We start from the raw sequence: 15,919 nt of genomic DNA, 5'->3' as shown, positions 1-15,919 counted from the left end.
GGTCCCCAACAGCTGGTAGTCCAGCTGGATAAGCACATGAACCCTCTTGGACCAGTTTGGATCAGCTAATTACAAGTTTGGACAAGTTAGAATTTATTTATTATGTTCCAAAACACAGCTACCATCTTAATATAATTTTAGCTGGATTTTCAAGCAGGGACTACCTGTACCTATCTTGCCTTTGATGCATGGCATGAAGAAGAACTCCTGGTAAAAGAGTTTCCTGTAAAAGTGCTTATACAGACAATAAATCCCTCCATGTGGTTTTCTATGGCCCATTTTTTAAATAGATGTCATTTTGGCCTTAGTTGGTTCTGTTATTTGTTATTTTTTTGCCCAAATCAATTCTGCATTGAGCTACTCATCACAAATCAATTATGGTCTCAGAACAGCCTCTGTGGAAAGGGAAGTGCACAGGAAATGAAGCAGAAGAGGTTTGTGATGAAGCAATGGAGCTCAAGTTTGTTTGGAAGTTGGAGGAGAAGAGGAAAGAGGTGTAACCCAGAGAGAGATGGGAATTGAGAGTCGAACCCGTAGAACCAGTTTAGCTAGAAACCTTCTTAGGGTGTCTTCACTTCTCTGAATCCTCCTCCAGATTCTTTGACTTCAGAGCACTGTAGCTGTCATCCCCACCGAGCCCTTTCCATTCGAACACCTCCCCCACTCAACACAAACACACATACACACATGCTGAAACTGATACAGGAACAGTATGGAGTGTAGAGCCAGCAGAACGCGATAGCCCCATGAGCCAACACCTGCCCAATCCAACACTTGCCTGTGCCTGTCACACAGGGATGCAAGAGCTTTGAGACGATCTTTCCACAAACACACAGTCAGTGTTAACAAAGCTTTATTGGCATGACTGTCAGCATTTACAACATTGTAAAAGCATATACAGTACTTATAGTACAGAAATAGTTCGATTTTTAACGTGTCGATACAATGTACCAGCACCTGAAGAGGCGCCACCCGGCGCGCGCACACACACACACACACAGTATTCTTAAGGTGAAAGGAAAGTGTCAGAGTGTAAGTTGTTATTTGCATGTGAATGAAGATACTTTTTTTCAGTAAGCTAGGCCTATGTTCAACATAAATGTTGAATTCTGAATGTTTATTTTTATTATTTATTTTTTGTTGGAAAATAACTCTGTATTAGCTTAAAGCCCCCAATTTACAATAGTTATTGTATTCTTTCAATAGCTCTAAGAAAGGGTGGCTGGGTGACCTTTTAATTTTTTTATTGAATGCTAGACATCAGAATGCATTATTTTGCTCTTGTACACTTTTACTTGAATTTTATTTTTTAATTTTGAGTTTAAGAAAAAGGTGAGTGGCAGAGTGTATTACTATATGTTGTTGTTATTTTTATGTGAATGAAGAATTAAAAGATGCACTTTTTTCAGTAAGCTAGGCCTATGGGTTTTCAACATAAATGTTCAATTCTTTTGGTTCAGGAAGGACGCCATGACAGGCTGCTGGCTCCCACTGTCGCTGTTCATTTGTATTTATTTTATGTTGGAAAAGCACTCTCTGTATTAGCTTAAAGCCCTCAAGTTTACATTGGTTACTGTATTCTTTCAATTGTTCTAAACAAGTATTTAGGGTGACCTTTTTATTTTTTTATTGAATGCTAGACATCAAGTTGTTGTTATTTTAATCTGAAAGAAGAATTACAAGATGCACTTTTTTTCAGTAAGCTAGGCCTATGTGTTTTCAAGGCGTCAAGGTTTTATTGAATGCTACCTCTGACTAAGAATGCATTACTTTGCACTTGACTAGTCTTTTATTTTGGAATTTTAAGAGCAATAAACATATATTGCAATGTTAAGGAATTCATGTTTTTTTCATGCAGATATGTAAATCAACATGTATAAATTGCTATTAGTCAATTAATGGGGAGATAATCTAATCGAAATCGAATCGGACTGGAAAAATGAATCGCTAGATTAATTGTTTAAAAAATAATCGTTTATCCCAGCCCTATATAAATGTAATACAATTTTTGTAAGAAGCATGTTTACACAGACTTTTTAGAGGTGTAAATGCAATCCACCTTTATTTTGAATACAAATTCTAATAAAAAAATCTATTTTGGTAACATTTAATTCATTTATTCTTTTATGGAATTTTACTGATTAAAACAATAATTTTGTATTTAAATTTTACATTGTCATATGAACATCCAGTCACTGCCTGATTGAAGTCTCACAAACCTGAAGTGTAACAGTAGTTACATTACAGAACACTGTTACAGTTCTTTTTCCATTTAAAGTGGACAAGTGGGCACCCTGAACTCCACCAGCCATCTCATTTACAATCAGGAAAATGAAACCGTTCCGGTATTAAAAAAAATAAATAATTAAACAGTTCTAAACAGTTCTCAGATCCCAAGCTTTTTAGTTTTTTTTCTCCCCAATTTGGAATGCCCAATTCCCAATGCACTCTAGGTCCTCGTGGTGGCATAGTGACTCGCCTCAATCCGGGTGGCGGAGGATGTATCTCAGTCAATCCACGCATCTTATCGCGTGGCTTGTTGAGCACGTTACTGTGCAGACAGAGAGCATGTGAAGGCTTCACGCTATTCTCCGCAGCATCCACGCAGAACTCATCACGCACCCCACCAAGAGCAAACCACATTATAGTGACTACAAGGAGGTTACCTCATGTGACTTTACCCTTCCTAGCAACCGGGCCAATTTGGTTGCATAGGAGACCTGGCTGGATTCACTCAGCACACCCTGAATGCAAACTCGTGACTCAAGGGGTGGTAGTCAGCATCTTTACTCGCTGAGCAACCCAGGGCCCAAGCCTACTTTGTTCGTTTTGGCCTTTTTCCTCTTTATTTATAGGGACATCGAAAGAGGAGACAGGAAATTATAAAAAGAGTGGGGAACTAATTTGGGCAGTGGTGCAAGCCATACTCCAAGTTGTGTTGATTGATTGTGCTCATGCAGGCAATGCATTGGCTCTACAAGGCCATGTTGCAGACAATCTCTTTAGTTGTTTGTGTTCATCACATGAAAGACCTTTAACCATTGTCTGTTATTCTGTCTCTATAATTTGGAATTAGTCCATTTCATTTTGTGCATCTTGAAAACCCTAAGCTCCTTCCATCTGCTTGCCATCCATCTCCACGGCTCCATAACATCATCCGCCACTCCATCCTCTTCCCTTCATCCTCACACTTCTCTGTTTTCTTTTGTCCCTGCTTCTTTTAATACCAGCTCTTGTAATATGCCACTTGAAAACCAGTAGTGCTGTATACAAGTGCCTGTAGCATTGGCTCCTGCATTGACCAGAAAGGAAACTTGGCAGTGAATCTGACTTTGTGTTAAGCAGTGGCAACCAGTTTCAGTTTACCAGCTGAACAAGAGGCCTGAGGCTGGATCTCTCCTGTTACCTTAACACTACAGAGAGCACATCTGATATGATGTCACTCTTTCTCATGAGGGCTTTTCAGGCTGGTGTTTCTGCCTGGATATTCGTCTCATGGGAAAATTGCCTTTTTATATGGAAGCTGGTCGTAGACTGACAGATTTCTTACTTTAATCCCAAAAGGGAAACACCTCACATTCATGTTCATGCTTACTCAGCAAGTCAACTCCCTTTAACACTTGTGTGTTTGTATTTGTAAACATTACAATTGCTTTGTGTAGTATTTTGTTTATATGTGTTTGGCTTTCTTTGTGTGTGTGTTAATTGTGTGTTTGCTTTCTTTCAGTATGAGCAGAGGTCACTTTCCCTCGTCCTGTGCCCTGTGACCCTGTGGCTCCATGACCCTGTGACGTGTTTAGCCCAGACTTTAAAATGGGTAAATATGCCAAAGACACCTGACACTGCTGACTCTTTGAGGTTTGTGTTTGTGTGTGTGTGTGTGTGTGTGTGTGTGTGAGGTTGCATGCATAATTGTTGGGTTCAGATATCCTGAGGCCACAGGCTCATAATGGAACCCTTTATCCATTGGCACATAAAATCCAATAAAAGATTTCCATCATGTTATTCAGACAGAGATCATAATTTAGAGGCTGTGTGTCTATATAGTCAGAGTGTGTAGGTTTGATAGAGATGCCTGACTATCTTTACATCTGTGTGGATGATTATGAGATGTTGCCTAGCCTCTCTCATCTGGCAAAATGTCAGTACTGTGCAAAAGTCTTAGGCAGGATATATCACCCTGTACAGTGTTTCCCCATGGATTTTATTTCAGCAGCGGTGCTGTTGTTCACAAGCTAAACTCATTTTCAGTCTGGGCCACATCAGGGTTTTTTTGTGCCCTCATAGCACCCGTTGAAAATGTGGCACCAGTACCTGCTTTGGTAGCACCCATGCTATTACCAATAATATTACTATTACAATAATGTGTACTGAAATGCACATTTAACTGTACAGCATTGATTTTTAAGTTGGGATGCAGATGAAAATTATGATATTAACAAAAATAACATCTGTGGAAAACATTAACACCCAATTTTGGCTAAATTGAAATATTCTGACAGTGTTGGGTCATCTTTTCAGATTCCTTTCATTGGGTTCCTACTAATTAAACTACAGTCATCTCTTGGAATTTCTGAAGGCAAACAAAACAACTTACATTTTTCTACAATCAGAGAGCATTACAAGAGAACACAATATATACAGTTGGAAAACTGATAGCTTGGTCCATTATAAATTTTGAAAATGTACCATAGTACTTCCATAATATACAAAGTTTTAACAATGATATTTGCCATAAGTCCATGGTCACCATCGTTAAAACCATGCATGGCTCCTCACTACCATGTTTAGTAACTATGGTTTATATATAAAGAACTATGGCATTTTTGTAATGAAAAACAGTAAATGTATTTCTAAATACATTTAGAAACTTTTTCTTCCACAATTACATCATAAATACAGATCAGTTAGTGTTACTACAGTAAATCCATGGTACATTTTTGTAAGTGTTGTGATTTGAGAATTGAAAAGCCTTCTAATTTATGTTTTCTTCTGCTTTCTTTGTCGGTGTCGTTTAGAATGTGGGGCTGTTTGTTTCATCACCGTGACAGAAGAGTTTTGCAACAGACAATTCTGTACCACATTCAAATGGGTTTCGCGCATCTCACTGGTTCACAAGCGCATTTAAAATAGTCTGTTCGGTTGAGACCAGTTCGCGAATTACTGCACCTGCTCTACTTTTGTGCTGCTTTATCCATGATTGAGCAGTGTTGATAATTGACCCATGTAGCGCTGTTTCATTCCGCTTTTGAAGAGAGCAAATGCGCTCCAAAATATACAGATGATGGGGAAGGCTCATTAATATTCACGAGTAAAGTGCTAACTGATTGTTCAGTGAAATGTTGCGATCCCCTGCCATCCTACATTTCAGAAATGTGCTTGCAGGCCACATGAAATTAAGTGATGCCTGTGTTATGCAGTGATGTCACTGTGAGAATGTGCGTGTATGTGTGGTGGGGTCCCTTTCGCTGTGCACAAAGTACACAGCTGACTGGGGCTGGCAAGCATTAGGTTGTGTCAAGAATATTAAACCATGTGAAATCCCAAGAGCGGCACTCATAATTCAGCAGAGGCACTGTAAAATGCATATAGGAGAAACACTGCAGTAGCTCTAAACTGGTTGCCCACTGGAGCTAAGCAGGGTTGAGCCTGGTCAGAACCTGGATGGGAGACCTACTGGGGGAAACTAAGGTTGCTGCTCGAAGAGGTATTAGGGAGGCCAGCAGGGGGTGCTCACACAGCGGTCTGTATGGGTCCTAATGCCCCAGTATAGTGACGGGGACACTATTCTGTAAAAAGTACCGTCCTTTGGAAGAGACGTTAAACCGATGTCCTGACTCTCTCTGTGGTCATTAAAAATCCCAGGGCACTTCTTGGTAAGAGTAAGGGTGTAACCCCGGTGTCCTGACCAAATTCTTCCCATTGGCCCTTATCAATCATGGCCTCCTAATAATCCCCCTTGCTGGCACAATATGGCTGCTGTTGCATCATCCAGGTGGATGCTGCACATTGGTTTTGGTTGAGGAGAGTCCCCTGTTCAGGTACAGCGCTTTAAGCATAGTGTCAGAAAAGTGCTATATAAATGTAACGTTCATTCATTCAGATATTATGGCCACCATAGAGCCTGAATCTCAACATCAGTAGCTGCTTTTCCACTTTTGGGCCAGTTTGAGCCAGGGCTATCAACTGGCCTGCTGGGGCCAATATTGTTGGAACTTGAGCCACGAGACCAAAATGTATCTGCGTTCCCACCATCGGGCCAATAGCCCCGCAGTGTTGCTCTAAAACCCACCCATAATACACCACCCTGGTGCCAACATCATACCCCCTGCCCATTTTACAAGCAAGAGGGAAGCTCAAGCTGAGGTATCATGTTATCTAGAATATCGAGATTATATTGAATGTAAACATTAGCTAGCTAGCAAGATAAGTTAGCATTGACAACTCACCGACTGTAACTGCCAAGGTGTCCCAATTTTAACGGATTTGTATTGTGCTCAAAATGTTTTAATTTTTCTCGAACCTGTACAGTTGTGGCTGGATACACAATCTGGTAAGTTAAGCGAAACTCCGCCTTTACCATTGACCCCGCCTCAATCCCCAGTTAGCCTTGTCTGGTCCAAGGGTAATCGGGGGGCCAAAGACCATTGGCCGTTGTCCCCGAGAAAGCCCCGAGGACGAACGATGATGCCCCAGAAGTGACTGTGAGAATGCAATTGGCCCTGGCACGCACTAGCATGCCCTCATTTGGCCTGATAGTGGAAACGGGGCAAGTGAGTCAGACTGGAATTACATGAAGAGACAGAGCAATTGAGAAATACACAGAACTGTAGCAAGTTCTCCAAGATTCTTGGAACAACCCATCTGCCAACAACCTTGAAAAACTATGTGCAAATGTACCTAAGAGAACTGGTGCTGTTTAAAGCCATAGGTTGTATTGATATCACATTTCACAAATCAAATATTAATTTAGTTTTTTTTATGTTTACTGCACTTTGTATGTATAAATGTAATGTAAATGTGTGAAGTAAAGTGATAAATAAAAATTATTCATGGCAATATTTTGGTGAAAAAATACTCACTATACAACATCATTATACAACTGCCTAAAATTTTTGCACAGTACTGTATGTGAGTTTGTGTGATAACTGTGCATTCCAGGCCACTCCCACCTCTGCTCAGCTCTAACCTGGTGAACAGAGCTCTGCTCTACAGTATAATGCCTCTTCACTGTGGGCAACATTAATAAAGATGCCACAAGGAACACATTATGTTTATAGGTTCCTATAGGAAAGGAAAAATGCATAATGTTTTTTAAAAATGAAAATCAAATGGAGACTTTTGCTAAAGCCTGTTACTTCTATTGTTTTTCTCCTGAAAAAGACTGTAGAAATGTAATATTCTGAATTCCCTTCTAGAGTTTCAGAATAGATCTCAATAATGTGCTTAAATTTGCCAAGATACCAAAGTTTACAATCAAAAGTTAAATATTTCAATATGAAATCAATAATGTTTTCTTCTGAAATTATCTGAACTATGCTATCCAAATACATTTTATTGCTCTGTATTCATACTGTAGGTGAACACTTGTCTAATTTGTTATTGTTTTTATTTCTCTTGGGAATTGAGAAGAAACATTTGAAACAAGTTCATTTTTCTTCTATTTCCATTGAAGGAATATTCCGGGTTCAATACAAGTTAACCTCAATTGACAGAATTTGTGGCATAAATTTGATTACCGCAAAAAAATATTTTCGACTCGTCCCTACTTTTTATCTGTGTTGCAGTGAGGCACTTACAATGGAAGTAAAAAGTGGCCAATCTGTAAATGTTCAAATACTCACTATTTCAAAAGAATAGCCACAAGACATAAACAGTATGCACATTAACATGATTTTAGTGTGATAAAATCATGTACAAACCTTATCTGTATAAAGTTATATTCAAATTAATTAAAATAGTCTATCATAGATTAGATGGAATGTGAGAATGAGAGATGAAGGATTATCACAAACCCAGGGAAGAACAGAGGAGCACTACAGTATGATGAAAACTACAGGAAGCAAAGGAGAAGAATGTCCAGCATTCCCCAGGCCTTCCCAGCCACCACACCAAACAGGAAATTCACAAGTTCCCTGCTTTCTCTCTGGTGGAACAGAGTGAGTGAGAGAGAGACAGAGAGGGAAGGAGGGATGACTTTCCATTCCTCTGTTTTTATGAAAGAAAAGAGGAACAAAATGGGCAAAAATGTCCTGAATGAAAGCATAAATGTGAGCATTCATGCAGTATGGAGAAAAAATTTAGTGGTAGTAAGGATGGGCCAGTGTGTTTTTAATTTTTTAATTTTTTTTATTGTTTTCATGTCCTGTTGGTTCACCTTGATGTGTGAGTGCATAAAGGGAGAGTGATGGTCAGGGGCAGATGGGCTCACCGTTATCCAGTGTTATCTTTTCTCAGTAGGAGGGAGGGTCTATATAAACCCCACACTCCCATTAACTCAGACATTTTTATGGCCTCTATATGTAAGAGGTCATGTGCTGGCCTGGATAGTATCAGAGCATCGGCACTCCTTTTTCTTTCTATGAATAACATTATTTGTACTTTTTTCTTTACATCTATAATGCCGGGTTCCCACTGTCATGAAACCCTAGAAATATCCATCAAATTAGTAAATTCTTAAAAAAAAAATCATAGTATAGATTATAATAGTTTATATTTTCCTTGCTATGCTAAACTCAAATATTGAATCAGATAGAAATTGCTCTTTTTGTTTGCAATCTCTATGAAATTATCTTTAAATCCTTGTCCAGTAATTACGATTACTGAAAGAGCAATGGACAAGCCATAGTAATGCGTTGGTCAAAAATAGTGTGAACCCTGATGATATTTGTTATTAGAGGATGTCTTATTAGAGGTACTAAGGCAAGCAACAAGTGTCTGTTCCAAATTTTTTGCATGCTGAACAATAAAATAGTAAAAAAAAAATCCCATAGATTTAAATTGGAGGGACCCAAGCCATATCTATGTTTCAGAATACTATAGAGACTATGGTTCTTTTGACTCTGCCATCTAGCAACCACCCAGAACAAACTGTACAACTGTACAGCAATTTCCTGGCTACCACCCACAAAACCCTAGCATCATACAGGCTAATTTTGCACAGGCAAGTGCTAAAATAGACCACTACATTAGTCACATTAACCTCATGATAATGTTTTAAACTGTATTGTATCCCCTCCCACCCCTCTCTATCTATTGGTATTATCTCCAGTGGCTGATGATTTACAGTTTTTAAGCCTGATCCTCTCAGTTAGTCCAGGGATGTCTGGCTAATAACTGCTCATTAATCCCAGATAATCTTTAGACATATACTGTATTGCTATATCAGCTCTCTTCACTTGTGTGCTGCAGTCACAGCCAGTAACTCTGACTGTATTGAGAATAGATCACACACTCTATATCAGGGCTATTCAGTTCCAGTCCTGTAGTGCCACTTTAGTTCCAAACCTAATCAAACACACCAAGCTGTAATTGTCAAGTAATCCTGAAGAATTTGATTAGAATGACAGTGGTCGGTGGTGTACTTATGGATGGAAGAAATTGTCACGCTGAATATGACAGCTCTAGGAATGGAACAGAGCCTTACAGTTAAAAGAGCCAATCACCTGAAAAAGTTATTTTGTGTGATCTGAGCTAAAGAAGCACAATTTATGATACAGTTGTTGTCAGATTTTATTGCTGATTTGAAATATGTTATTTGCTCGTAATCTGAACCAACCGTTTTGGAGATTTCTGACTCCCAATTCAAGTACATAGAAAATGTACTTGTATTCAAAGAAAATCGTGTCCTACAGGCTGCCTGGAAATATTACAAACATGATTGGGAATTGAAGTCTGCAGACAGTAGCCCTCTAGGAGTTAATATCCCTGCTCTAGATCATGAACGAATTGTGAAGTGATAGGCACAGAGATGAAAAGTATGGCTAAAGGCCATAAAGCGAAACCGGTAACATCCCTTAAACGGTTTAATATGAACATATTTTCCATAAAACTCTGGCTCTGTCCTCACTTTATCAACCAGTGGAAGTACATGATCAGTGTTTGGGATGGTGGAAGCTGGGATGGGGATTTCCAGTCCCCCAGCAGAGGAGATCACACCCTGCAACGGCACACAAACTGCGGCAGGACCGCATGCTTAGAGGGAGTGCGAGAAAGACAGAACAGCAGACAACAATCTACCCTCCACTGCTCTCTCAGACACTTCCTGCTTTGACTTCTAACCCAACCCCCCCTACTGTTCCTCCCTTCAGCCTCAGTACATGTTTCACTCTCTAAAAAAGACCTCCATGTTTCTTGCTCTGTGCGTACAGGCACCCAGTCTCTTCCAGTCCTTTCTCCACTTTTCTCACATTTCACTTTTTCCTCCATCTCTGCCTGGCTCCTCTCTCTTCCCTCCTTTGCTCTGATGTATGTGTCATTAACCCCCCCACCCCCAGCCCCCTTACTAGGATGGGCCTCACTCGCTGAAGTATCTCATACTCACAGCTGCCTCAAACAGTCCACAGCCACTGTGCTTTTCCTATTTTTACTTTTAGACAACACAATAAACTGTGTGATAAGTTTGAGAAATGCAGCATTTTTTTGTCCAATGAATTTACATACAGTTCACATATTGTAAGTTGTCATGTTATCATGTTTTATCACTTACAAACTTCACACAGGCTTTGCAGGCTCAACTATTGAAGAAATTGTTTGCTATTATGTCTTTTTAAAGCTTTCTACAATGGAGTTCAACAAACCAGTAGGTGTATTTAACAGCTGACAATCTTAAAGTGATAGTTCCTTCAAAAAATTATCATATCATTTACTCACTCACATGCCATCCCAGATGTGAATGACTTTCTTTTGCAGAACACAAATGAAGATTTTTAGAATATATCTCAGCTCTGTAGGTCCTCACAATGCAAGTGAATGGTGATAAGAACTCAGAAGGCCCAAAAAGGATATAAAGGCAGCATAGAAGTAATCCATATACTCCAGTGGTTAAATCCATGTATTTTTTCATAAGTGATATTATAGGTGTGTCAGAATATTTCAGTCCTTTTTTACTATAAATCTCCACCTGTAGATTTACAGTAAAAAAAAATAATTTAAATATTTATCTGTTTTTCACCCGCACCTATCATATCGCATCTGAAGATCTAGGTTTAACCGCTGGAGTCTAATGGATTACATTTGTACTGACTTTATGTTCTTTTTGGACCTTCAAAGTTCTGATCACTTGCATTGTGAGGACCTACAGAGCTGAGATATTCTTCTAAAAATTTTCAGATGAAGAAAGATAGTCATAAACATCTGCGATGGCATATGAGTTTTTCTCTGGCAACCAAAATATTTCTAAATGAATTTGAGATGTATCGGCCAATAAAAGCAATGATCAGACATTGTCCGATTGTTTCAAAACGGCAAATAATCAGGGGCTATCATTTTCAAATGCCAAATTTCATCATCAGCACAGTCCGTTTGGCCCAGATTTTCTCGACCCACGGACGCGGTCCTCTGCTGTGCGCATCATCACCGCATGCGACGGCCATTAACTGTACTAAGAGTATCACATAGCAGTTGTTGTGGGCATGCGTCGAACACGTTCGTATTCGCTTGCTGTCAGAAAAGTATAATTTGAAAGGCATCGCGGTCAGCCATGGCCGATCTGACACAGAAAAAAAAATACGGTTTTAAAAGTATCATTTTTAAAAAACATTGAAAAAATTAAGAAATCTTACCAATTTAATGTGAGCCCAAAAGAGGCTCTTCAGAATTCAGTTAATATGAGTCAATAATGTGGTTTTTGTTTCACTTTTCTGTTTATAACCGAGATCAGTTACTTGAAAGATGGAAGACATGTGAGACATAGAGCATAAAGTTATTTTGAAGTTGTGTAATTATAAATTATTTGAAACAAGGAAGCAAGGTAGTACTTCCTTTAGCATGTTCTAAAAGAAGTTGACCATTGTAGTTCTTCCTGATACAGTATGTGTGACTGTGAAGCCAGTTACTGCCTTGGCAGAGATTTCACACTCTTTACTTGTTAAATCATCACACTTTATGCCCAATCTGTAGTTTGACTTACCAGAAATCACTACTATACAGACTAATAAAGAATCAATAGGTGCATGTATATGTACTGATGTAGTATTTCATTGTGTACTCTCATATCAACCCTGAAATACATGCTGTTGTACTGATATGAATGAATAGTAATGAGCATTCTCCATTTTTAGACATGGAAAGTACATCCCCTGACAAGAGTGTCCGCAATGGTGTTTGTGCTGTTGAGGTAAATGGACAGTCTCAATTGTCAAAAGAGGCAGTGAAGAATCAACCCTCCACATATGAACCAGAATCTGTGGAAGGTAATTTGCCACAGTTACTCTTAGGTCTTCTGCGTGCCAACGGTAAATGTAAAATTGTAATGTCAATAATGTAACTGTCATTTACAGTAAACCTAAAGAGGAAAGCTGATTCTGATGGAATGGACAAACAAGCACTTATGGCAGAGGAAGATGAAGATGGAGTGAGGCCAGAGGAGGAGTTGTCCTCCATCAATTCCATGATGAGCACTGTAATGAATGTGGACCAAATCAATAAAGTTGATTCAGACACCACAAAAGCATCTCCCAAAATAACCAGCAAATCGACCTCAATCAGTCGTACTGGGAGAAGAAATCAGGTATAACAGCTGGGATTTGCTTAATAAGCAGAGAAGAAAAAGTAACCTTTCAAAAAAGTATTGTGTTGTACCATTGTACAGTAGTGGCATCAGATGTTAGTACCATGATGTATAATTTGATGTAGTACTTTAGACTATGGGAGCTTGCAGAGTTTAGTTAGTCAGTCTGAGTGGCAGTGACACAAACTCAGTTAAATGACTGGCAACAAATGCTTCTTGTGCCTTCAATTAAAGTGTGGGATTTTACTGAAACACTTCTCTGTGCAGAAAACAGGTGTTTCAGTCCCCCAACCCCCTTTAGTATCCCCTCCCCATCCCTCCAACAGCACTAACCATATTTCCATACGCTGAGAGGGAACTCTGCACTGCTGCTCTACTGCAAAAGGTCTTGCCCACTGAATTAGTGATGCTCTTATCCAGCCTGTGCTGCTGCTGTCTGTAGAAACAGATGGAGAGGCCAATTGTTGCACATGTGACGAATGCACACAACCGGTCCTATAGATCTGACACATACTGTCTTCATCAGGCAGGCCACATCCTGCATCTGTTTCACCTATTGGGTTTATATCTCACTGGGGAACAAATAAGCCTCTCACTGGAGATTTGGGTTCACAGAGAGCAACATGTGTCTTAAGATAAATGTCTTATGATAAGAACTTTACATCATACTGTATATGTATATGTTTATATGTGTTTTCATGGAGGTTTGGGTAATTTTAGGGGCTTAAGTACTCTCCTGCAATTTAATAGTTAACTATTATGAATAGTTCATTAGATATGATTGCTCTGTTTAACTCTGCAATTGTGTATGTAATTATTACTGCTTTTTCCCCATAATATTTTCCTATTGTCCCAGTACATTTAAAGTACAGTATGTGTGCTACTTGTTTGCATAAATTGTGTGGAAGCATTGTGTTTTAATTGAGAGACAGTATTGATCTTTCTGAGAAGACTTGTTTGTGTGTCTTCCACAGGAAGTGAAAGAAGATCACTCAAACTTCATTTGCCCCCTGTGTAACAAAGACTGCATGACACAGCACCAACTCACAATGCATATCAGACAGGTATGTGCCCTTATACAAACACACCAGCACACCGCTCTATGTACCCATCTTTAATGAAAATCTTGTTTTAAAACTTTATATATATATCAACAATTTATCGAAGGGGTAGTTCACCCAAAAACCATTGTCTCATAATTAGCTGTTTCCATCAAAATGATTCAGATTTTTTAATTGCATTTCTGAAAATTAGACTAAAGAAAATAGGAATCGTTGCACATTTCCATTCACTACATCATGCACATTATCTTGAGGCAGCTTGTCTTGTCTTGAAGTATGTGCTGATTACCCTCATTGGTTAGGAGATTTTATTTGCAGGATTGGAGCAATTGTACCTTGTTTTATTAAATGCTGCCAGGAGACACCACATAATAAGTGTAATATAATGCAGGCTGAAATGGATGTTATCCCCATACGGCACCACCCTCCACATTCATGGGAGCGCCTGCACTCAAAACTTCTTATATCAAGCGTTTCCATTTAGGATTTATTGTACATAATTTGAAAATGCGCATAAAAATTGTTGGATGGAAACCCAGCTACTTTACTCACTTCTATGCTATCCCAGATGTGTATGACTTTCTTTCTTCTGCAGAACACAGATTTTAGAAGATTTTTAGAAGAATATTTCAGCCCTGTAGGTCCATACAATGCAAGTGAATGGTGGCCAGGCCTTTCAAGCTCAAAAAATCACATAAAGGCAGCATAAAAGTAACCCATATGACTCCAGTGGTTTAATATTTCTTCTGAAGCTATGCAATCACTTTAAGTGTGAAACAGATCAATATTTCAATAATTTTTTTTACTAAAAAATCTAAGATTTTACTTTAAATTTCAAATTGTGAGTAAAGTATAGTTAAAAAAGACTTAAAAATTAGGGCTGGGTAATAATAGAGATTTCCAGATTCGATTCTGATTCACAAGATCTCGATTAGATTAGATTCCAATCTTGATTCGATATCAATTCATATGGGTACATTTCTGGTACAATGTCCATTTTGTTTACATATAAAATAAATTCTCTCTCAGCTCTTAATTATAAAGGAACTTTCTAGGCAACCCTTCTAGGTACAATTCGAAGAAAAATTTATTTATTTTTTTTTACAAATTACCGGTATAATTTATCATTTTTTTAATCATATTGTTCACATTTTAGCTTTTGAAAAATGTTGAATATTAATGTCTTGAAATTGGATATATTATGTTATATATATATATATATATATATATATATATATATATATATATGATTGTTAGACCTCTATTGTTTACTCAATTTACTTAATTTCTCATTTTTACAAGTATTTATATTGATATGTAGAACAAGTGCTTAATCGGTACTGTCTCTTTAAGACTGGCGACATCAGCCATAATACACAAATAACAAGGGAAGATATGCATAAATTCTTTAGCTCATCCATGTGTGATTACAATTAAATGTTTTTTTTTGGGGGGGGGGGGGTTGTTGGTGTTTTTAATCAACAACTGACTTTAACAAAAAGAAAGGGTATTAAAAGAGATATTATTCAATGAAATATGAATCCGTGAATCTTGTCTTTGGAGACACAGAACGAGTTAAAACAAACTTGTACTCTCAACACGCAGTGAAAGGACCTCTGTGCTAATAACTTCTTCTCCACTACACTACTCAATCACTTGTGAGTGAAATCTGAACACTTACTAGCCAGTGGATAATCATAGACATTTTTAGTCACATGGTGTGAAATTTGTTTGCACATGCGAGTGTTTTACTTGCATTATAGAGAGTTGCCGCATAGAGTTAAAGATCGATCTTGGGATTTAAGAATTGAGATTGAGATTGTTCAAACAAAGATCTCAATGCAAATTCTCTCTTGAGCACACGAGCCATTGTAAACAAGCTTCACTCATAGCTGGGCATCGAGATTTTCACTGAAAAATGTATTACATTTTGGGTTGTTTCTCACCAGAACTATCGTTTGCCTTCAGAATACTTGGAATATGACACACAAGCCGCATAGAATACTTTGATGTTACTCAGGGGTACTTTTATAAGCTTTGAAATTAGTCTTTATCAGTGGACAGACCGGTATAGTCATTAAAGAAAATTCTTCAAACGGGTTTGGAATGACATGTGGTGAGTAAATTA

General features: G+C 38.4%; 1 protein-coding gene across 4 annotated transcripts in view; it reads left to right on the top strand.

Annotated features, from left to right (window-relative positions):
* The window catches only part of LOC127649602 (ras-responsive element-binding protein 1-like), a 51,522-nt gene that overhangs the window by 14,210 nt on the left and 21,393 nt on the right, over nt 1-15,919 (top strand). For 3 of the 4 annotated variants that reach the window (XM_052134797.1, XM_052134795.1, XM_052134798.1), the window contains exons 2-5: nt 3,728-3,817; nt 12,282-12,413; nt 12,501-12,730; nt 13,705-13,794. In XM_052134797.1, the coding sequence (XP_051990757.1) occupies nt 3,814-3,817; nt 12,282-12,413; nt 12,501-12,730; nt 13,705-13,794 (456 nt within the window). In that variant the 5' untranslated portion in view covers nt 3,728-3,813. Of the gene's footprint in view, nt 1-3,727; nt 3,859-12,281; nt 12,414-12,500; nt 12,731-13,704; nt 13,795-15,919 lie in introns of all 4 variants that reach the window. The other variant, XM_052134796.1, reaches the window with a different exon arrangement.

This window comes from Xyrauchen texanus, chromosome 9 (assembly GCF_025860055.1).
Source record: "Xyrauchen texanus isolate HMW12.3.18 chromosome 9, RBS_HiC_50CHRs, whole genome shotgun sequence".
NCBI lineage: Eukaryota > Metazoa > Chordata > Actinopteri > Cypriniformes > Catostomidae > Xyrauchen > Xyrauchen texanus.
The sequence above is the reverse complement of the archived record's forward strand: the minus strand, read 5'-3'. Positions and strand labels throughout refer to the sequence as shown.